Source organism: Nomascus leucogenys, chromosome 7b, assembly GCF_006542625.1.
Source record: "Nomascus leucogenys isolate Asia chromosome 7b, Asia_NLE_v1, whole genome shotgun sequence".
NCBI classification, from domain to species: Eukaryota; Metazoa; Chordata; class Mammalia; order Primates; family Hylobatidae; genus Nomascus; species Nomascus leucogenys.
Genome location: NC_044387.1, coordinates 107138836 through 107163146, shown reverse-complemented (window position 1 = coordinate 107163146; position 24311 = coordinate 107138836). Strand labels below are relative to the sequence as shown.

General features: G+C 42.8%; 1 protein-coding gene across 12 annotated transcripts in view; it reads left to right on the top strand.

Annotated features, from left to right (window-relative positions):
• The window catches only part of FAT1 (FAT atypical cadherin 1), a 141172-nt gene that overhangs the window by 14331 nt on the left and 102530 nt on the right, over positions 1-24311 (top strand). For 11 of the 12 annotated variants that reach the window (XR_004031094.1, XR_004031096.1, XR_004031095.1 and 8 more), the window contains exon 2: positions 3664-6946. Coding sequence is in view for 9 of the 12 variants with exons in the window: in XM_030816422.1 (XP_030672282.1) it covers positions 3682-6946 (3265 nt within the window). In the remaining 3 variants the exon portion in view is untranslated. Of the gene's footprint in view, positions 1-3660; positions 6947-24311 lie in introns of all 12 variants that reach the window. The other variant, XM_030816416.1, reaches the window with a different exon arrangement.

Sequence of the window (24311 nt, the reverse complement as noted above, 5' to 3'; positions counted from 1 at the left end):
TAACCTGACTGTGAAGACACCTGGCAGACACTACCTCAGCCACGTGGTCAGGGGCAGCGTCAGCATCGATAAATCGTGTTGATTTTACCCCTTGCTGCGGTGTGCTGGGAGTGACACTTTACCTCTGTGGCTTTTCTCCCCAAACATAACCCCATCTAATCAGGAGAGAAACAGCAGCTTCCAGGTGAGGGACATCCTACAAAATACCTGACTAGTACTTCTGGAAACTGTCCAGATCATTAAAAGAAGGAAAATCTGAGAAACGTACATTCCAGAGGAGCCTTAGGAGACATGACAGCTGAATGTAAGGTGGTGTCTTGGAAGGGATTCTGGGATGGAGAGAAAGCCTTGCGTAAAATCTGAGTGAAGTATGGACTGTAGTTAATGGTGATGTGTCGGTACTGGTTTGTTAGTTGTATCTAGTATGATGTACTAATGTGAGATGTTAACAGTAGGGGAAGCTGTCTTTGCAGCTTTTCTGTAAATCTAGAAGCATTCTAAAATAAGGTTTATTTTTTAAAAAAGAACCCCCTTCACGATAGGTTCTCTCCCAGGATGTGCCCCGGCCTTACCGCTGTCCGTCAACCACTGTGCTCCAGCCACGTGGTCTCTTTCTGGCTTCCCTAATCTAGTGCTTCTCTGCGGGGTGTGACCTTCTGCCCTAGTGGATGTTTGGCAATGTCTCGAGATAGAGGTATCTTTAGTCATCATAGCTGGGTGATGAGGGGGATGCCACAGGCTTCTAACTGGTGGGGACCAGGAATCATATTGAACACTCTACGTCGCCCCAAAGAATCTAAAAGTTGCCCAGCATGTCACTAGTGTAAGCCCTGACCCTTTGAATTTAGGTTTCCCTCTTTTCCTTCAGGTTCCTGACCCTGGTCTCTCTTTGCCCTGCTTTAGTTTTCTCCTTAGCACTTAACTATCAGCATCGGATATACTCTGTTTATTTGTCTGTCTGTCTGTCTGTGTCTGGCCAGGAAATGTATCTTCCATCAGGACTTGTTGGTAATTTAGTTCACTTTTGAATCCCCAGCATCTAGAACTGCACCTGATACATAGTTGATGCTCATTAAACTTATGTAAAAGGAATTAAATAATTAATGAAAGGGGTGAGTAGATGATAAAGGTAACACATACTCGTGCTAAAAAAAACCATAGTAGAGAAAAATGCCACAGTAATCATTCCCTCAGCTACCTGTTTCTCTACCGGTTCTCCAGAAGTTACCACTGTTAACAGTTGCTTGTCTGCCTGGACTTTTCGGTCCATTTCTAAGTATATCCGTGGGTACATTTTATCTGCCCCTCTTCTCCTCTTTTTTAAATAAACATAAATAGGATCAGCTTAGTTTTTCCAGTTAATATAGCTAGACATATGTCAACATACAGAGTGCTATCTTACCTTTTAATGGCTGCATGGTAACTTTATATGTAGAATTAAGCAAAATACTTCTAGTGCTTGCAGTAGAGTCCTGGTATAATATTTTGTTGTACAGTGGATGATGGTAAAAATGTCTCCTAAAACATAATGTGACTTCTAAAACAAAAGACACTGCTTGCTAAACATCATCCAAGTGTTTTTGGTTTTGTTTTTTTGTTTTTGAGACAGATTCTAGCTCTTTTGCCCAGGCTGGAGTGCAGTGGCATGATCTCGGCTCACTGCAATCTCTGCCTCCTGGGTTCCAGTGATTCTCCTGCCTCAGCCTCTGGAGTAACTGAGATTACAGGCTTGCTCCACCACATCCTGCTAATTTTTGTATTTTTAGTAGAGATGGGGTTTCACCATGTTGGCCAGGCTAGTCTTGAACTCCTGAGCTCAAGGGATCCACCTGCCTTGGCCTCCCAAAGTGCTGGGATTACAGGTGTGAGCCACCGTGCCCAGCCTCTTTATATGTATTTTTATTTCTAGTTTGTAAATCTCTTGGGATTGGGATCTTTGTCTTTTATTCCTTAACACCGTGCAAGGTTCTGTCTAATAAGGTCCTCCATACCTGTAGGTTGAACTTTTCATTTGTTTTGATAAAATTACAAGATTATTTTATAATATTCAAATTTCCCTGAGTATTAGAACTGTTGACTAAATGGAGATACTTAAAGAGATAGTTTTGGGAGCAAATTGTTTTCTTATTTCGTTTAAATGATAATTGTTCTCCTGGAAGCCAAAAATCTGTTTAATTTCTGACTTTATCTGGAGAGGAGAAGGCGTCATAGCTAAAGAACAAGTTAGGGTGGCCAACTTGACCGTGATTCAATATCAATTAAGCTTTAATTGCTTTAAGCACATCAGGTCTTTTTTTCCCCCTAATGCAATGACTTATGGGGCAGAGTTGGCAGTAGCTAAGTTAAGATACTATAAATTAATGTTGTTGTACCAATTTCAACTGGGCTGTCAAACCCACCCTCCAGTTTGCCATTCATTTACCTCTGGTAGCATTCACATTTTGTGAATATTAATTTGAGAGTCACTTTACAAGATGACAGTGCTGTCCTTTGTGAAGCCGCGTTGATTTACAAGATGAATCTGTTGGCAAAGGGGAACGGTTGATCTGAAAATAACTGTCCTGCTTCCCTGGCCAGACCTCAGCCCAGTGGACTTCGCCCACCTTCCCATTTGTCATTTGTTAAGGACAATGTTTTCTTCATTTCTTCAGTTTCTCTCTTTCCTCCGCCAGTCACCCAGGGACTGTCCTGCAGGGTCTGCCACCATGTATTAATAGACTGATTTGACCCTTAACGTGTGTTAGCTTGGAAGATTTAGCTTTTGTGTGTGTGTGTGTCATCTTCTCATGGAGGGGCCCAGGATGACAGGTTGTTCGATGCCCCGAAGATAGGAGACATTCTGTGAACAACTGGTTGTTGACAGCAGCAGTGATAAAACATTGATACAGTTGGTAAGGTTTGCTTCACTGGCTTAGGAAAAACGCTGTTTGACATCAGGCTGCTGAATTCTGGTTTTTATTTTGTAAATCACCTTTCTTTGGGGCTTATGTTAGTGATAAGTATCAGACTTGATATAATTATTTTAATACTTTTAAGTAGTTATATAAAGCTAAGTGAGACAATAAACCCTTACATTATGTAGGGAGTCTACTTAACCATTCTTACAGAAATAATATAATTTCAGGATAAATTTTGAAATGAGATTACAAGCTGTTGTTATGGGGCGCCATGTAAAACCACTGCTAGTTTTTGTTTTTTTCTGAATTAGTTGTCAGAAGCTTTGCATTCTCACAATACTGTAGGGGCATTACATTTGCCAGCTTTTGATCATTTAATTCGTTGTATGTAAGTAAATGTAAACAATGTTCGTTACTTTTTAACAGTTGCTTATATTTGCCTTAACGATTTAAATATAAAAATATAACTTGTTACACTTAGTAGCCTTTCATTTGATACTCACGAAGATTTTTGAGTCATTTAAATATGAAAGATAGGACCTTGTTCAAAAATGAAAAGAAAGTTTTTGTTAAGCTTAGTAATTCTAGACATGTTACAAGAATGTCGATACTTAATTGGAAAACATGAAAAAATCCAAAACCGTTGCATTTATTTACATTCCATGTGTATGGAAAATATTTTTTTAAATGAGAGGTTTAAAACAATGTACACACTTTCGCTTGTTTTATTTCCCCAAGGTAATGATTCTGGTTTCTTCTGTTTCAGATTCCCGACAGTTAAGCAATGGGGAGACATTTGGCCTTGCTCCTGCTTCTCCTCCTCCTCTTCCAACATTTTGGAGACAGTGATGGCAGTCAACGACTTGAACAGACTCCTCTACAGTTTACACACCTCGAGTACAACGTCACTGTGCATGAGAACTCTGCAGCTAAGACTTACGTGGGGCATCCTGTCAAGATGGGTATTTACATTACACAGCCATCGTGGGAAGTAAGGTACAAAATTGTTTCCGGAGACAGTGAAAACCTGTTCAAAGCTGAAGAGTACATTCTCGGAGACTTTTGCTTTCTAAGAATAAGGACCAAAGGAGGAAATACAGCTATTCTTAATAGAGAAGTGAAAGACCACTACACATTGATAGTGAAAGCACTTGAAAAAAATACTAATGTGGAGGCGCGAACGAAGGTCAGGGTGCAGGTGCTGGATACAAATGACTTGAGGCCGTTATTCTCACCCACCTCATACAGCGTTTCTTTACCTGAAAACACAGCCATAAGGACCAGTATTGCAAGAGTCAGCGCCACAGACGCAGACATAGGAACCAACGGAGAATTTTACTACAGTTTTAAAGATCGAACAGATATGTTTGCTATTCACCCAACCAGTGGTGTGATAGTGTTAACTGGTAGACTTGATTACCTAGAGACCAAGCTCTATGAGATGGAAATCCTCGCTGTGGACCGTGGAATGAAATTGTATGGGAGCAGTGGCATCAGCAGCATGGCCAAGCTAACGGCGCACGTCGAACAGGCCAATGAATGTGCCCCGGTGATTACAGCAGTGACATTGTCACCGTCAGAACTGGACAGGGACCCAGCATATGCAATTGTGACAGTGGATGACTGCGATCAGGGTGCCAATGGTGACATAGCATCTTTAAGCATCGTGGCAGGCGACCTTCTCCAGCAGTTCAGAACAGTGAGGTCCTTTCCAGGGAGTAAGGAGTATAAAGTCAAAGCCATCGGTGGCGTTGATTGGGACAGTCATCCTTTCGGCTACAATCTCACACTACAGGCTAAAGATAAAGGAACTCCGCCCCAGTTCTCTTCTGTTAAAGTAATTCACGTGACTTCTCCACAGTTCAAAGCCGGGCCAGTCAAGTTTGAAAAGGATGTTTACAGAGCAGAAATAAGTGAATTTGCTCCTCCCAACACACCTGTGGTCATGGTAAAAGCCATTCCTGGTTATTCCCATTTGAGGTATGTTTTTAAAAGTACACCCGGAAAAGCTAAATTCAGTTTAAATTACAACACTGGTCTCATTTCTATTTTAGAACCAGTTAAAAGACAGCAGGCAGCCCATTTTGAACTTGAAGTAACAACAAGTGACAGAAAAGTGTCCACCAAGGTCTTGGTGAAAGTCTTAGGTGCAAATAGCAATCCGCCTGAATTTACCCAGACAGCGTACAAAGCTGCTTTTGATGAGAACGTGCCCATTGGTACTACTGTCATGAGCTTGAGTGCCGTAGACCCTGATGAGGGTGAGAATGGGTATGTGACATACAGTATCGCAAATTTAAATCACGTGCCATTTGCGATTGACCATTTCACTGGTGCTGTGAGTACGTCAGAAAACCTGGACTACGAACTGATGCCTCGGGTTTATACTCTGAGGATTCGTGCATCAGACTGGGGCTTGCCGTACCGCCGGGAAGTCGAAGTCCTTGCTACAATTACTCTCAATAACTTGAATGACAACACACCTTTGTTTGAGAAAATAAATTGTGAAGGGACAATTCCCAGAGATCTAGGCGTGGGAGAGCAAATAACCACTGTTTCTGCTATTGATGCAGATGAACTTCAGCTGGTACAGTATCAGATTGAAGCTGGAAATGAACTGGATTTGTTTAGTTTAAACCCCAACGCTGGGGTATTGTCATTAAAGCAGTCGCTAATGGATGGCTTAGCTGCAAAGATGTCTTTTCACAGTCTGAGAATCACAGCTACAGATGGAGAAAATTTTGCCACACCGTTATATATCAACATAACAGTGGCTGCCAGTCGCAAGCTGGTAAACTTGCAGTGTGAAGAGACTGGTGTTGCCAAAATGCTGGCAGAGAAGCTTCTGCAGGCAAATAAATTACACAACCAGGGAGAGGTGGAGGATATTTTCTTTGATTCTCACTCTGTCAATGCTCACATACCACAGTTTAGAAGCACTCTTCCGACTGGTATTCAGGTAAAGGAAAACCAGCCTGTGGGTTCCAGTGTAATTTTCATGAATTCCACTGACCTTGACACTGGCTTCAATGGAAAACTGGTCTATGCTATTTCTGGAGGAAATGAGGATAGTTGCTTCGTGATTGACATGGAAACAGGAATGCTGAAAATTTTATCTCCTCTTGACCGTGAAACAACAGACAAATACACCTTGAATATTACCGTCTATGACCTTGGGATACCCCAGAAAGCTGCATGGCGTCTTCTACATGTCGTGGTTGTTGATGCCAATGATAATCCACCCGAGTTTTTACAGGAGAGCTATTTTGTGGAAGTGAGTGAAGACAAGGAGGTACATAGTGAAATCATCCAGGTTGAAGCCACAGATAAAGACCTAGGGCCCAACGGACACGTGACATACTCGATTCTTACAGACACAGATACATTTTCAATTGACAGTGTGACGGGTGTTGTTAAAATTGCGCGCCCTCTGGATCGAGAGCTGCAGCATGAACACTACTTGAAGATTGAAGCCAGGGACCAAGCCAGAGAAGAGCCTCAGCTGTTCTCCACTGTCGTTTTGAAAGTATCACTAGAAGATGTTAATGACAACCCACCTAAATTTATTCCACCTAATTATCGTGTGAAAGTCCGAGAGGATCTTCCAGAAGGAACCGTCATCATGTGGTTAGAAGCGCACGATCCTGATTTAGGTCAGTCTGGTCAAGTGAGATACAGCCTTATGGACCACGGAGAAGGAAACTTTGATGTGGATAAACTCAGTGGAGCAGTTAGAATCGTCCAGCAGTTGGACTTTGAGAAGAAGCAAGTGTATAATCTCACTGTGAGGGCCAAAGACAAGGGAAAGCCAGTTTCTCTGTCCTCTACCTGCTATGTTGAAGTTGAGGTGGTTGATGTGAATGAGAACTTGCACCCACCCGTGTTTTCCAGCTTTGTGGAAAAGGGGACAGTGAAAGAAGATGTGCCTATTGGTTCATTGGTAATGACAGTGTCGGCTCATGATGAGGACGCCGGAAGAGATGGGGAGATCCGATACTCCATCAGAGATGGTTCTGGCGTTGGTGTTTTCAGAATAGGTGAAGAGACAGGTAAATATGTTTTTATTGCCCTCATTTGATGCCCTCTTCCATTTTTTTTTTTAAACCATCTGCCCTGTGGCAGCTTCTTTAAAATTCCCGGTTGCTCTTTGGGCTCGGTATAGAAGTGTGTGTGAATTTTTTTTTGGCCCGGCTGCTGTATGTAGGTGTGTTTATTCGTAGTAAGCCATCAAGATGGAAACAAAAGGGCCTGAATGATTTAAGTGGCGTAAAGTGAGTAAAAGACCAGGGATACGTTGAAATTGTTACCACTGATACTGATCTCCAAATTTGTACTCTATTATCAAAAGCATCATTATGGTTTTGTTCTAACTTTGAGAAGCCTTTCCAACTTTTTTCAGTCACTATATTTGCAGGCTCATACTTAGAACAACTACTGCTACCATCTGGCATGCCATTCAGAGGTTGTTGCACACCTGCGAAGTTATCCAGTGCACGCAGAGATTATGTGCCAAAACTTCTCTAATGTGGTCTTCACGTAGTACCTCGTCTAGGTTTTGGTTGAGAGGCAGAGGCAGGGTAGTGGCATGCTGAACTGAAAAGACCTGCTTGGAATCCTGGCTCTTCTAGTTGGTAATTGGTGATCTTGGACAAGCAAATGACTTCTTAGAACTAACTTTTTCCTCTACTACATGGGGACGCTTAGAATTACTGGAAGGTGTAAGTGAAGGTAAAGTGAAATAACATGGGGAAACCCCTGACATGTAGTAGGTTTATTCATGGTAGCAGTGCTTTGTTGTAATACTGAAGGTTCTGAAACCGGGACCTCCAAGGCGCAGTCCAAGCTAGAATGTGCATGTGTTGCACTTTGTACGTACCTCAGTCTTGCTGCACAGATATTGTAGTTATATGTCAATATGTCCGGGTAGAGTGTGAGCCTTTCAGGGCAGGCTTTTAGCCCCTGCATCTTCTGTCTTCAGCACCTAGCAAAAAGTGCCTGGCACATAGAAGCTGTTCAGTCAGCGTTAAAAGACTGCATGAGTGGATGTGTTGGCTTTTCATGTCCTGCCCTCTGAGAATGATAGTGGAAATAGAAGGGTGATCATAGCAGTCATCAGCAATAGGTGGGGCTCAATTTGTTTACTAATCTCACCCATGTGTACTTTATAAATCTGTGCATTTTAAAAGGGCCCTTTTAAAAATTACCTTTAAACTTTATATATTCAGTAATACCACACACACAAAAATACAGAAGTCTTCAGTCAACACCCGCCCTGGGATCCATGCCCACATCTAATAGGTGTGTAGCACGTGAAAAATGTAACTGCTGTTTAGAAGTACATTATTTTGGGCTGGGTGCAATGGCTCACGGCCTGTATTCACAGCACTTTGGGAGGCACAGGTGGGAGGATTGCTTGAGGCCAAGAGTTCAAGACCAGCCTGGGTAATAGCAAAACCTCGTGTCTACCAAAAAAAAAAAAAAAAAAAAGCTGGGCTGGTGGTACACCTGTAGTCCCAGCTACTTGGGAGGCTGAGGTGGGAGGATGGCTTGAGTCCAGGAGGTCAAGGCTGGAGTGAGCTGTGATTGTGCTGTTGCGCTCCAGCCTGGGCAACAGAGCCAGACTGTCTCAAAAAAAAAAAAAAAAAAAAGAAGTTATTTTGGAAGTTGTAATATATTTTTTGTGCTTCTATTAATGCAAGGAATTCTTTTTCTGTTAGTTATGTGCCACTAGCATATGGCCTATGTATTAAGTCTGCAGACTGTGTATCACTCTTTAAAATACCCATATTTCAAGAGAAAATAGCGTAAGCAACAGCATTTGATAATCCTCTGAAGAGTAGAATGTCTTTTTTATCATTTTATCTGTCCAATATAAGTTAGAATTTTCAGATACCGTTTCAACATAGGAAAATACCCCAAATTTAATAACTGAAGCTGCATCAAACTGTTTTGTAAAATTTTTAAAGAACAGTTATTTCTACTTTTTTTTCTTCTCCAAAGTAGGTTTCAAAAGCCTATAAACTGTTAAAAGTTAAAGTTGAGACAGAAAATGGAACCAAAACCTTAATTTAAATTCTCTTCATGACTTTGTATGAACACTGCCTTTTGGGTTTATTCTTTCAAGTGAAGAAGAGTATTTTTATTGTTGCTTTTTAAGGAATCATTTCGAAACTAGTATTTTTCCCCTATACATTTAAGACATTGGGATATTTTTACTACCAAGAAAAGAAAAATAAGGAAACAACCAGCCAGACGAGGTGGTGTCCCAGAATAGGTTTATGGTATTTTCCAGAAAGGGCAGTGCCAGTCTTTTCCGGTAGTAATTTAGTGGGAGGGCGGGGAGGTGTTGGGATTGTGGGCAGTGGGGTTGGTAAGTATGTAAGAAACTGTTACACATTTGTGTAAATATTGAGATTTAAAGGTGAGAGAGAAGCTGGAAATTTGTAGGTCATTTATTCTGTGGTCCTTGCTTTACAGAGAAAGTAGTGTACAGTAGACTTATGTTTATATGCTTTTGGAAATGAATAAAAGTGATGGAATAATATTTACACATTGGACCTCATATTCATTACAAGATACATTTTTTTGGCAGAAGAATTATCAGCCCAGGTTATTTCTTCAGAGATTCCCGGCAGGACAATTGGTATCACAGTGTAGAAACTCCTTTAGGAAAAATCAGTATATTTTGTTGGCTAAAATTAGGCATGCTAATTATTCACTTGGAGTGTGTCTTAACTAATTTCTAGGGCATGAAGGAAGTGTGGAAAGATGCGTGTCAGGTGAAGAGATGGGGGGCAGTTGGGGAACACCCGTGGGGGCCGCCGGAGACTGCACTACAGTTCAGTGTGCCTTGGCGTGCACCCGGCCCAGGCCAGGCTGGCGCTTGCTGGAACTTCACTCCCTGCCCATTGCCCATGTCCGCCAGGTCTTCTTTGCCTAACTCTGGTGCATTTAATATTGCGCTAATTAACATGAGCCTGTGCAGGAGTGCTGTGGCCCTGGGGACCAACAACCTGTCCACATAACTGTTTGCTTCTTGTCTTTGACTTAAAGCTACTAGTGTTGGTTGAGTATTATAACCAAATTTTTGTCATATTTTACCTATTTCAACCTAGTCAAATATGTGTATCATTTATGTACTTTTCACAGAACGGAGAACCTATCCAGCAAGCTGAATGAAGTTCTATTTAAGATCTTTCCTTTTCTTCTCTTTAAATCTGCTTAGATTGGAAACATCCTCTGAAAAGTAGTTTTCTGTTTTTGTAGAAGTAGAAATTCTATGGACTACCTAAAAATCTGTCACCAAATGGACAGTCCTGTTAGCTCTGTGTTGTTAGCTCTGTGTTTTGTACATGTTCCACAAACGGCTTTGCAGCGAGAGAAAGCGTAGTGTCAGTGTGGGGATGGCAGGCGCGGACTCCTGCAGGCCTCGCGGTATCATCTGCCCTTCCTGGAGAGGCCTCTGGATGTTGGTGAACTGTTCTGACAGATCCATGCCACGTGACTGCCCTTCCATGTGAGGTTTGGAAGGGGAGAGGAGGGCCATGTGAAAAATTATTTGGAAAGTCGGTCTCCTTAGAGAGCCAGTTTCCAGAGCTCTAATTAGGATTCTCCTCCTTAGATTGCTATCCATAAGGTCTACAGTGAGGATTATAAAGTAGATTTAACAAAGATGTTTAGGGGAGTAAAGATCTTTGAAGCATGTGTAATCCCACATTCAGGGTTTGGTCTGCCTGACATGCTTCTCAGCATCCAGCCCCCTCTTCTACTTCAGATCCATTCTCTGTTGCTTTGTTCTAAGTTTCAACAGGTTTTCCTGTAATTAAAGCAGAATAAAATCTGGAGCATCCCTCCTGTGGGTGTGTGGAATAAATTTGGTATAGTGTTCTTAGCTGATGGGTACTAACCAAGTTAATTATTACTTGAGCACCAATGAAATGCTGCAGCTTTTTGTTCCCTTTTAAAACTAAGATAAAGTCTAGAAAAATGCCTGGCCAGAAGATTTTGTAGAAATTGTGAATAGAAGTCGGTATTGAAGCAGTGTTGGGTTGAGGTCTGTTCCCTGATGTGTGTATTGCGTACAGGATGCCCTGGAAGGTGTTTGACCTTCAGTCTGGAGTAGTTTGGTTCTGTTTTTGGCTGTTATGTTAGTATACAAAGCAGCCCAGGACAAGTGTTTCCCCTTCTGACTCTACTTATTTGGGGAGACCATGTTTTTCATTAAGATAAGAGCAGATTTCTAAACATATTACTGCTGTGTTGCTTTTAGCATCCCAATCCTGGTTTCAGGATTGAAATTTACGTTTTGATGAAAAGACTGGGAATGAATTAATATGGAAGTGCAGCCGTTGTCACAAGTCAAGTCAGCATTTATGAAATACGGGAAGGGAAATGAGGACATTTTTCTTAAGAGAAAAGGGCTGCATTCACATGATGGAGAGTGTTGGAGCACCATCTCTGTGTCACCTGTGTGGAGGTTGGCTCCTGGCCTCGTCTCTGTCACCAGTGTGGAGGTCGGCTCCTGGCCTCGTCTCTGTGTCACCTGTGTGGAGGTCGGCTCCTGGCCTCGTCTCTGTGTCACCTGTGTGCAGGTCGGCTCCTGGCCTCGTCTCTGTGTCACCTGTGTGCAGGTGGCTCCTGGCCTCGTCTCTGTGTCACCTGTGTGCAGGTCGGCTCCTGGCCTCGTCTCTGTGTCACCTGTGTGCAGGTCGGCTCCTGGCCTCATCTCTGTGTCACCTGTGTGGAGGTCGGCTCCTGGCCTCGTCTCTTGTCACCTGTGTGGAGGTCGGCTCCTGGCCTCGTCTCTGTGTCACCTGTGTGCAGGTCGGCTCCTGGCCTCGTCTCTGTCACCTGTGTGGAGGTCGGCTCCTGGCCTCGTCTCTCTGTCACCTGTGTGGAGGTCGGCTCCTGGCCTCGTCTCTCTGTCACCTGTGTGGAGGTCGGCTCCTGGCCTCGTCTCTGTCACCTGTGTGGAGGTCGGCTCCTGGCCTTGTCTCTGTGTCACCTGTGTGGAGGTCGGCTCCGGCCTCCCCACTTAGGTGAGCACAAGGTGAGTGCATTTCTACAGTGGGAACGGAAGGGAATCCCGGCCCAGGCTAACCTGATTGTTGACCTCAGTCAGGGAAAATGTTTCTGGAGCTTCTGTCTGGTTCTGCAGAACTCTGAATATTTCAGCTATTTATTATTCATTCAAGTTAGAAACCCTTTTCCTCTTATGAAGTAGGATATTTTACATACACCCTGGGACCCCTGCTCCTGCTGCACGTCCTCCTGTGACAGGAGATGGAGTGAGGAGGTGGCTGATGGGCCCCGGATCCTGACTGAAGGGGCTACAAGTGGCTGAGAGCTGGGTGGCTGCTGGAAGCCTGGCCTGCTGTGGTGGGACCTGATGCCCTGTGAGAGCTGGGGCTGGAATTCCTGGCAGCAGGAACTTGATTAGAGACTGGTGGGAGGCCCAGCAGAGAGTTAAAAAATGTGCTGGTGAAAGGGCTTTTGTGTTGCTGGCTCCTCCCTGAAGTGGCAGCAGCTGCTGTCCTCTTGGCTCTTTTTGTTCTCCTCCTAGGAAAGCTTAAGAGAAAAGAAACTCATTTCCCAGCCACAGGGAGACTGGAAGTTGTGTTTTGGCAGAAGTGATGGTACCACAGTGTGCTGTTGCTGCATTCTGGGATCAAAATCGTGTGTGTGTGTGTGTGTGTGTGGTTCTGAGTCAAGCAGGGCACGGTAATAATTTCTGCCAGGGGAAGGGTCCTTCTTTGAAGCAGGAAGATGTTAAGGTGAAAATAGGATCTAGTCGAAACCCTAAGGAAGTTCCATTTTCTTACTAAACAAAACAGAGACTCAGCTTTTCTTTAGTTATTTGTATGATGTGTAACACGTTGATGCTTTACTGACTGAACAGGTCTAGTCTGGAGAGGTTTTGGGATGGGAAACTCGGGGGACCGTGATTCAGGGCCATCCCACCTTGTGGGGCAGCACGCGGTGACGCTTGCGGTGCTGTGATGTAATTCTCAGAGTGTGCAGGGGCCAGGACCCGGAGGTGTGGGGTGGAAACAGCGTACGTCAAACAGGCCGGCTTTGTCCTCATGCTGTCAGTGGTAATGACACTGGTGGTGAGCATCAGTGTAGTAATAACCACGACACTGAGTGTCACAGCTGGGTACTGGGCCCAGCATCCTGTGTGTGCCAATCCGTTTAATTCTCACAACCACCGGGTGGACTCTGTTATCCCCACGTTACAGGATGAAACGTGAATGAGAGGTTAAGTAACTTGCCCAAGACTTCTTGGGTGCTAAGTGCCAGAACCACATTTTACTCCTTTTACTCTTTCAAGAATGATCTCCAGATGCTGTAAGGGAGCCTGTTCAAAAACGACTAGTTACGTGGGTTTCTGTGCTAAGCTGGATTAGGCTGGGGTGCAGACTTGAATCCTAGATTTGGTGCGTGGTCCTGAAGGAGTCTTGAATGTAAGAATCTCCCAGCATTTTTACTCTGAATGACATATTGCTATTTAGCACGATTAGGAGGACAGGAGTTTGAATTCCGCCGCGGTGGCATTCAGCAAGTCAAGATCATGCCAGTGAAGGCGTGGGTGAATCCAGCTGAGTGCAGGTAGCTTCCCTTGTCTCACTGGCCATTGAAGAGACGGACAAGTGTCATATTTGTGTTTGCAATTGTAAAAGTGTGATTTCATCGGTAAAAATGCTGCCCATCTGAACTGGACAGGACGTTAGTTGTTGGAAGGCTTTTCTCGTGGAAACCATGTCTAAGATGGTGGTTAGGGTCCCAGCTTTCACGCCTGCACAGCCGAAGCTAACCTGATTTGTACCTCCCTCTGCATCGAGTTACGTGAGGCCATCGTTCCTTTGCCTTGTCCTCCTTGGTGCTTTGGCGTCAGCAGCTGTCCCCCTGGCCATCTGGTATGGGGCGAGAAAGCCAGAGCAAGCTTACTCACCGTCCCCCTTGCCAGGGAGCTGTTTTGTGTCCTAAGGATGTTTAAGGATTGGGTGTTCGTAATTTGTTGAGTGACCTGTGTGTGTGGAGGTTTAATGTTCACTTAATACATGGTCTGTTCTTTCCAATTACCTACCTCGTACAACTATGAAAATTGAAAAGATTGTAAGCTTTAGCTGTTAGTTTAAACGTTGGAGATTTTCTTACCATTTAGTTCCCAGTGTGTTTACTTTTTGGATTATTTTAGTTCGTAGGGCTGGGTTTGTCACGTTTTTATTTATTAGTGTGTGTTTTGTGTACTGTTATTTTGCAGTTGCCTTCCTGGCATTTTTTTTTTTTTTTTTAAACAGCAGACCATGCTGCTTATAAATAGTGCACGCTCACCATACAAGACATAGTGCCACAAAGCACAGTCTTTTCTGCCTTTGTTACTGGGAATAAATGGACTTGGAAAGATTGCCGTTCAAGGGCACATGCCTGTACTTGTTGAATTGGCAGTTCTCCAGTTTCACAGCAGTGACAGTAAGTCTAGGAAACTATTCACGTATATACTTCAAGGGCCAGTCTTATCAATTAACTTGCCTTGCCAGTTCAACGATACCATATCTCCTTCAAATATCTGATACCATGTTGAACTCGGTGCATTGCTAGGTCTCCAAGTGGTTCAACCTGTTGAATGAGATTCTTTAGAATGTCTTACTCCTTTCATGTTGGGGAGAGTCTACTAATACAGTCTTTTTAGTTTTAAACCAATTGGTTTTTGTTTGTTTTTTTTAAATAAAAGTTACTCAGCTATTTACGTAGTTTCTGAAGACTGCTTTCTAGTTTGTGATAATTTAACCATATTCTTATCACTGGTAAGCTTTTTCTTCTTAATCATCATCAGCATGTAATTATAGTTAATGTTTAGTGAGTACTTGCCGTGTACAGGCCCTATTTTATGCTCTTTCCATAGACTGTCTCATTAGATTGTCACAGTAATGACTGAGTAGAGTTAGGTGGTGTCATACTCTGCTCATGTAGTTCATGTCTGTGCCAAATTATGAAAAGACAAATGATGGAAATTATGATGCACATCGACTTTGTGCCATTGAATTTTGAAATATTCTGTTGAATTTTTAAGGAAAGTAGTGCATGCAAGTTGATGTAGTTTATGGTGTGATGCATTAGAAGGCCTTCTGATAATACAGACATGATTCTTGAGCTGAGGTGTTCCATCTGTCACAGAATCCTCCTTAACCCGTTTCACTGTCTCCCATCGCACAGGGTCCAGTCTCTCCTTGGCAGAGCCGCATTGCCCTAACAGGCCTCCCTGCTCTCCCATTTAACATCACCTGTGCCTCCCTCATTGGCTCCTGTGCAGCCCTGGTGCCTCAGCCCCTGTCCTGTGCAGCCTTCTACCCCTCTGTGCCTCGCCGTTTTCTGTCTCCCTGCCTTTGGGTATACAGTGGTCAGCTCGTATTATCTGATAACTCTGCTTAATAAAGCTTTCTTGACAGCCCTCTTCATTACATGGAGCTATTTCTTATCTTTTATGTACTTAAAAATATTACTGCAGTATGACTCTAGTATAATTGTTTATTTACGTGCACCTTTCCTCTAGCTTGTCAGCTCTTTGTGGGTGCATCCTAAGTCTTTCAATGCTTGATTTATATAACAGGCACTCAGTGCATAATGGTTAGGCTGGCCTGGTAAGCCATCGTGGGGTCTCCGGGGAAACCTTTCCTTAGAGCCAGGGAGCGTTTGCTTCTCCTCGCTGCGGGGGCACTTCCTGTATGTTCCTCTGTTGTAGTGTATGACTCAGAGTGAGGCCTGTCTGTGACTTAAACCTGTCTCCATGAACTGAAGGATAGAGTCCAGGGTAATCATCTTTCTACCCTCTTCCAAGCACAGTGGCTGATAGAGCAGTAAGTAGCCCTCATTTGTTCTGTGAGCAAATAGGTTGTAACATACGGTCATTGTAGTTGTGAAGGTTGAGCGAAGCTTCTTTTCTGCCACCCTGGACACCTATTTGTAGCCCTCCAAAACAGTGGTTCTTAATGGTTTTGGCATCACAGAAACTTTGAGAATCTGTTGAAAGCTGTATATTCTTTCTTCAGAGAGACAGTGATTTGATTCAATACCAAGGGGCTCAGTGAAGTGCCGAACCTGTGTTCATGCACTGTGAGTCTTCTGGGAACTCTGGTTTTGAGATCTTCTGTTCTAGAGGTTCCAGGGTTGTCAGTCCTCACAAATTCTCATAAAGGAGGACCAGCGGGTAAGGATAATGGTGATGATGATGATGACGGTGATGACAGTGATAGCGACAAGCATTTTTATAATGCCCTACAACCTACAAGTATTTCTACATACATTATGTGGTGCTTAATGTAATACAGAAATAAAACCTGTATAAAAATTATAAATGAGCTGGATAAACCTTTACAATGGACAGATCACTTTTCTATGTATTTGTACATGTGCCTGAAATGATTTAGGAGAAACCGTCATTCAAGGCTGTTTCCAAGTGAAATAAGAACCTGTAGTTCTTTATACACCTGTTTCATCAGATGTTCTGTCTCCCCATTGAGGCATGCAACACAAATAAAACAGATATAATGAATAGTGTGCATCATCCCTCGGAGAGCATGGGGATCAGTTTCCAGACCGTCCGCGCACACCCACATCTGTGCATACTGAGGTCCCACGGCCGGCCCTCCACAGACGCTGTGCTTTCGCGTGCTGTGAGTACTGCATTTTTGATTCGCCTTCAGTTGAAAAGAGTTCATGTGTAAATGGGCCTGTGCAGTTCAAACTCGTGTTGTCCAAGGGTCATCGGTATCTTATTTAAGTTAAGCAGCTTTCTAGGCCAGGCTTTGGTCTTCAGTGTTGCCAGCTTACCATGGAAAACCCTTGATGCCACGCCACTAGTATTGCTTTACTTATTAAGGCAATCTGTCAGGAAACTCAGGCCTCTAATGATAAAGTTAGCTCCCTTGGCAGACAGAATTATTTATTTATTTATTTATTTATTTTCTGAGACAGAGTCTCGCTTTGTTGCCCAGGCCAGAGTCGAGTTGCAGTGGCTCAAGCTCTGCCTGCTACAGCCTCCACCTCCAAGTTCAAGCGATTCTCCTGCCTCAGCCTCCCAAGTAGCTGGGATTACAGGTGTGCACCACCACACCCAGCTAATTTTTGTATTTTTAGTAGAGACGAGTTTTTGCCATGTTGGCCAGGCTGGTCTCAAACTGCTGATCTCAAGTGATCTGCCCACCTTGGCTTCCCAAAGTGCTGGAATTACAGGCGTGAGCCGCTGTGCCCAGTCCAGAATTTTTATTTAAATGGACTTGCCATATGTTCTTTGACCTCTATGGAAAAATAGCCCTGCCATAAGTTCTTAGTTAAAAGATTCTCCAAAATGCATTTGTGGGTCCTGATTTGCTTTTAGCTTTCTATTAATTTTTTTACTTCCCTTTTTATTCTTAGGGCTGCTTGACATTAGACTGTCTCAGACGTCCGTGTTCCTCTTACCACAGTGCTTGGCACAGGGCTGGTACCGAGTAACTGCCTGCTCAGGGGTGTTCATCTTTCAATAGATCCTGTACATGCTTGTAACATGATCCTCTTCTTTTGATTTGTTGCCCAGCTGAAGGTGTTTACATATTTAAATGAAAAAAGGTGGGTTTGTCATGTAAATACCAAGTTAGTTCGTTGGTTGAGGCAACAAAATGGAAATCAGTTATTTTTTAAGGATCTAAAAAATTTTAAAAAGAAAGTGTTTTTCCTTAATAGTGTGGCAAGCTCATTTAGAAGATGGAAACCGATTAGGAAAGTATGAACATGAGTCATATCCATATTTGGTTTTAATTGGCTGAATGTTGATTTCAGAAAGAAGTCACACGAAGTTTCATATCTACAAAGTATCAAGTTTAGAGTTCAAGGTCAGTGATTTTTAAAATAAGGGCTCTACGGCCTGCAGCCAGGCCCCGTGGCTGCCGCCTGTAATCCCAACACTTTGGGAGGTGGAGGTGGGCAGATCATCTGAGGTCAGGAGTTCAAGATCAGCCTGGCCAACATGGTGAAACCCTGTCTTTACTAAAAATACAAAATTAGCTGGGCTTAGTGGCGCACACCTGTAGTCCCAGCTGCTCCAGAGGCTGAGGCAGGAGAATTGCTTGAATCTGGGAGCTGGAGGTTGCCGTGAGTCAAGATTGTGCTACTGCCCTCCAGCCTGGGGGTCAAGAGTGAAACTCCATCTCAAAAACGTGTGTGTGTGTGTGTGTGTGTGTGTGTGTGTGTGTGTGTGTGTGTGTTTTGTATATAGTACATATTAAAAATTATTTTAGTGTGTTTAAAAAATCTGCTTTTGTCATTTGACTTCCACCAGAATATAAAGCTGAAACTTGACTGTGTCCGTGTCTGTATCACTTACTTAGGAACTGACTGGCATCTAGACATCTAGTCAATACTGGTTGAATGCGCAAAATTTAAAATTGAAATAGATTGTAACAAAATATTAAAGGGAAACGGTTATCTAAATAACTATTGTGGGGACATCCCTTTTAAATTTGTCCTTTTTAATATAGTTAAGTCTGCTCTTCCACTTGAGGCACCCTGTCTCCCATACCTTCCAAAATTGCAAGAATAAGAACAACAAAGCAGTTTAGTAGCAGTGTGGGTTCCTCTTTGTTTTTGCTTTGCTTACCTAGGAGCAGCCTGCTTTGTGAGATTGAGTATCTAGATTCTGAGGCTGGCCTTCCAGGTGAATATACCTGAGTTACGTGTTGTGTCCTTGGGCTGTAGAGTAGTGCTCTTGCCTGTATCATCCTCTGGATTGAAAAGTATTTCTTTTGTTTCAAGTATAAAAGATGAGTATCCATTGACATTGCACATTATTCAGCAAAAACTTGAACTCTAAAAAAACGTTCAGATTAGTAGGATCTATTTTTGTTAGTATCATTATTGATGAATTTCTTAAAACTTAAGAAAATAGTTACTTCTAGAGATTCACAGATTATTTTTGAAACTGTTGGTTTTCTGGATTAAATTGAGTGCACCCAACTATCCTTTGAAAAAGCTGTTTTGTATTTTTGTTTTGTTTTGTTTTGAGACGGAGTCTTGCTCTATTGCCCAGGCTGGAGTGCAGTGACACGATCTTGGCTCCCTGCAACCTCTGCCTCCTGGGTTCAAGCGATTCTTCTGCTTCAGCCTCCCAAGTAGCTGGGATTACAGGTACCCGCCATCATGCCTGGCTAATTTTTGTATTTTTTGTAGAGACGGGGTTTCACCATGTTGGGTAGCTGATCATGAACTCCTGACCTCAGGTGTCACCATGTTGGCCAGCCGATCATGAACTCCTGACCTCAGGTGATGCGCCTGCCTCAGCCTCCCAAAGTGCTGGGATTACTGGCGTGAACCACTGTACCCGGCCTGTTTTGTGTTTTAAGTGTCTTGGTTGCTTCTGTGGAGAGGTGCAATTTACTTAAAACCAAACCCTTTCTTTTAAAGCCTGGTTGAATAATGGGGGGAAATTTAGTGACCAGACTCTTTTAAGAAAAATAATATGTATGTAAACTAAAAGTAGTTGTCTTATTTTAGTAACGACATCTAAGTAAAAGTTTTTTAAAACTCATTTGTTCTTTGTCTGCTCTTCTTGCTACTTAGGAACTCTGATTCCAAACCTTCCACTCATATAAACAGAAAATTATCAGTAGCTAGTTCAGTTAACTTCATTATTCTATTTAAAAGTAGCTCTTTAGGATGATTAAAGGAAGGAAAGGAAACCATTGTGGAAGTTGTTCACTGTGTATTTGAGTAGAAATCTGCTCATAGCAAGTTGCATTTGAGAGAGGTTCAGCGTTATGAGGAATGGGGAGATGGTGGTTAGGTTAGATGAGAGGCAGGTTGAGTTTGGGAGAGGGTGAGCATTCGAGAAATGGGGAGATGAGTGGTTGGGTTAGATGAGAGGCAGGTTGAGTTGGGAGAGGGTGAGCATTCGAGAAATGGGGAGATGAGTGGTTGGGTTAGATGAGAGGCAGGTTGAATTTGGGAGAGGTTGAGTGTTGTGAGAAATAGGAAGATGGCGGTTGGGTTAGATGAGAGGCAGGTTGAGTTTGGGCGAGGTTCAGTGTTGTGAGAAATTGGAAGATGGCGGTTGTGTTAGATGAGAGGCAGGTTGAGTTTGGGAGAGGTTGAGTGTTGTGAGGAATGGGGAGATGGTGGTTGGGTTAGATGAGAGGCAGGTTGAATTTGGGAGAGGTTGAGTTTTATGAGAAATCAGAAGATGGCGGTGGTGTTAGATGAGAGACAGGTTGAGTTTGGGAGAGTTTGAGTGTTGTGAGGAATGGGGAGATGGTGGTTGGGTTAGATGAGAGGCAGGTTGAATTTGGGAGAGGTTGAGTGTTGTGAGAAATAGGAAGATGGTGATGGTGTTAGATGAGAGACAGGTTGAATTTGGGAGAGGTTGAGTGTTGTGAGAAATAGGAAGATGGTGGTTGGGTTAGATGAGAGGCAGGTTGAATTTGGGAGAGGTTGAGTGTTATAAAGAGTGGGGAGATGGTGGTTGGGTTAGATGAGAGGCAGGTTGAATTTGGGAGAGGTTGAGTGTTATAAAGAGTGGGGAAATGGTGGTTGGGTTAGATGAGAGGCAGGTTGAATTTGGGAGAGGTTGAGTGTTGTGAGAAATAGGAAGATGGTGATGGTGTTAGATGAGAGACAGGTTGAATTTGGGAGAGGTTGAGTGTTGTGAGAAATAGGAAGATGGTGGTTGGGTTAGATGAGAGGCAGGTTGAATTTGGGAGAGGTTGAGTGTTATAAAGAGTGGGGAGATGGTGGTTGGGTTAGATGAGAGGCAGGTTGAATTTGGGAGAGGTTGAGTGTTATAAAGAGTGGGGAAATGGTGGTTGGATTAGATGAGAGGCGGGTTGAGTTTGGGAGGGGTTGAGTGTTATAAAGAGTGGGGAGATGGTGGTTGGGTTAGATGAGAGGCAGGTTGAGTTTGGGAGAGGTTGAATCTTGTGAGGAATGCGGAGGTGGCTGTTAGGTTAGATGAAATAGATGAGAAACTCAAGTGGAATAAGTGTGGGCAAATCCAGAGCTGAACTGAAGCATTTATTGTCTCTGGGCCAATATTAAGTATTGTGAAGGAAATTACAGAGAATGGCATTTAGCCTTTTGTTGGGAAAGAAACCATCCCAAACCTCATAGCCTACAACAGCCTCCACTTACTTGGGTCACCATTCTGTGGGTGGGCGATTTGGGCTGGGCTCAGCTGGGTGTTTCCTTGGCTGTGTTCCACGGGCTGACTCATGTTTGATCAGTTGCTGTTGAGATCGAGGTCCCTGCTCCTGGGAGGTGGCCGGGTGTTGGCTGCAGGCAGCAGCCCCTAGGCCCTGTGTCTGTGATCATCCCGCAGCCTGTCCTGGACCGTTCACATGGTGGTCTCGGGGTTCCAGGAGCTGGAGGAAAGCAGCAAATCCTCTGGGCCAAGGCTCAGAACTCGTCCACTGTCATCTTCCATGTGCTGTGACACAGTGGTTCATCCAGCCACAGGTAGGGAGATAGGCTAACCTTGCTGAGAGGAGCTGCCGAGTACTGTGTTCATGTTCCTTCTACCAGAGGCGCTTTTACCCGATTGCGTTTCCCTTTGAGGGAATCCCTTCGGAGTGTTAAATGTGCATTACTGTATAAAGGCTTTTGAAAATTGTGAAAATATCAATATGGTCTTAAAACTTTTCTGTCTTACATAGTCAGCAATACTTTCAGTTTGTAATACTGTTCAAACATGTAATGGCATTACAGTATATCTTCAAGTTATTTTTAGCACGTTTCCATTTAAACTAGAACCTAAGCAGAGATACCAGGGGTATGCTTGAAGTCTGAAGATACCAAAGCAATGCTCTTCCATCTTTTTCCTACTTCATTTTCTATCACAAAGATCTCTGAAGTTTCCTACCCCCAAAGGAATTGGAGAATTCCAGTTATTGTGCTTCTAAAGTGAAAGGCGGAGAGATGGAGTGTCTGGTAAAGGGCAGCAAGGGGTTCTTCACGATAGACTTTGGCCTGCAGATGGTCGTTTTTCTCATGAGCACCACTTCCTGCTAATTCATTTGTCACAAACTATCTCATTGATTTATTGCTGTCCTGTAGAGAATGGAATAGTTGGGGAAATGGAATTGGAAGTCCATGGGAGACTTTGGGGGCTGTGGAAATAGACACTGAAATGAGGAGAGAATTTGGGAGTGTTGATTTGATATCTTTAGGTTTCATGCAGCCCTCTGACATCTCTGCTTAAGTTTCAGCTTAAATGGAAATGTTTTTAAAATAACCTAAGATGTATTTTAATACCACTTAGTATTATGCTAAATTTAGCTTATATTAGAGTTGTTATGGGACATATGTGCAACAGTTAGTAGGAAAGTGCTCTGTGGTAAGTTGAAATAGAAATCTTAGGATTTGAAGTAGAAGCGTGTAACTGTATTGACTCACCAAGCATTTTGACATTATTTCTCTTTGGAAATTTTGGGAGTGGATGTCTTTGAACACATTGACATATACATGGGGAAAAAAAAAACAAACTTGTGGCCTTCTTTAACAGAGATTTTTAGAGAAGTAATAAGTCCCAGCTGCCATTCTTCTCCTCAAAGAGATTAGAAAAAGAACCACATAAAAATAATCATTATTATAGGTTAAAAAAAAAATAGTAGCCACAGTAAAACATACATGTTTATTGCTTGTAGAAAGGTTCAATGATCATTAAATATCAAAACGAATGGTCTTGTTTCTGTTTTTTTTATATTTTATTTTGTTTTTATTTAGAGATGGTAACTCACTTTCTCAGGCTGGAGTACAGTAGCATAATCAGGGCTTACTGCAGCCTTGAACTCCTGGGCTCAAGCAATCCTCCCACCACAGCCTCCTGAGTAGCTGGGACTACAGGCACATGCCACCATGCCTGGCTAAGTTTTTTTTACTTTTTTTGCAGAGGTGGGGTCTTGCTATGTTGCCCAGGCTGGTCTTGAAGTGCTCGGCTCAAGTGATCCATCCTATCACCTTGGCCTCCCAAAGCACTGACATTACAGATGTGAGCCATCATGCCCGTCACACCTGGCTCAGCGGCCTTGTTGCTAACAAAACATTTTCTCATGAAATGAAGATTCTGTAGCAAGTTAGTTGACAAACTTTGTTAGAAACCTGATGTAGAGATGGTGACTTAAAATGTGATATTCTCATAAACAGTAAGTCTTGGATATAGTATATAGAAGATCATGCGAGCTAAGAGAATAAAAGTCTTAAATTGTTTCTTTTTGTGTTAGAGATGAATCTGCACCTAATCAGCACGGTGTACTCTGTATAAACTAAAACAAAACACAACAGTGATTCATGTCCCAGAGTAGACCATGAAACCACTTATTAGAAATATTCCAAAGTTTAGTGTTTTTAGATACAGGTGTTCATATGTGAAAGGTGAACTGATTTTTACAATTTATATTAACACAGTTGTGCAAATTCTGCCACTTTTTACTGTAACTTGTTATTTTTTAAATCAAAGGAGTTAGTGTAACAGGTCAAAGCAGCACTGCCCAATAGGACTGTCTTTGTATGTAATTTTATATATTTTAGTAGCCACAATAAAAAAGAATATAACAGGTGAAATTTTAATAATATATTTTATTTAGTCCAACATATCAAAAAGTACAATTACAGCATGTGATTAGCATAAGTATTAATGAGACCTTTAACATTCATTTTTTCCTGTGAAGTCTTTAAATCGGTGTATATTCCACCCTTACAGAAAATTTCAGTTTCGACTAGCCCCATTGCAAATGCAAGTTTAGAGACTTATGTAGAGTTCAACTGCCTTAAAGATATTTGTGACTTTAAATTTGGATAGTGGACTACTAGATTTTTTTTTTTTTTTTTTTTTTTTTTGAGGCAGAGTCTCACTGTGTCGCCCAGGCTGGAGCGCGGTAGCGTGATCTCCACTCACTGCAACTCCTGGGTTCAAGTGATTCTCCTTCTGGGTTCAAGCGATTCTCCTGCCTCAGCCTCCCAAGTAGCTGGGATTACAGGTGGGAGCCACCATGCCCAGCTAAATTTTTGTATTTTTATTAGAGACGGAGTTTTAACCATGTTGGTCAGGCTGGTCACGAACTCTGGACCTCATATGATCCACCCGCCTTGGCCTCCAGGTGCTGGGATTAGAGGCGTGAGCCACCATGCAGTCTATTAGATTTTCTTCTGTGAATGGCATACACGAAATAATTGACCTAGAGCTATTTCACTGATCATTCACTTTGATTAGTTATAATTTTGTGCAAATCACCTATGCTGGAATCTTTTGGGGTTGGTGGAAATGGTTTTGTTTCTGATGGTTTTTACTTTCTCAACTGTCCTAAAATTACTAGCATTCTAATGAATAGTAAACTTGAGATAACGGCTTCATGCCTAACAAGTATAATTTATAGTCTCAAGTGTTTACTCTTC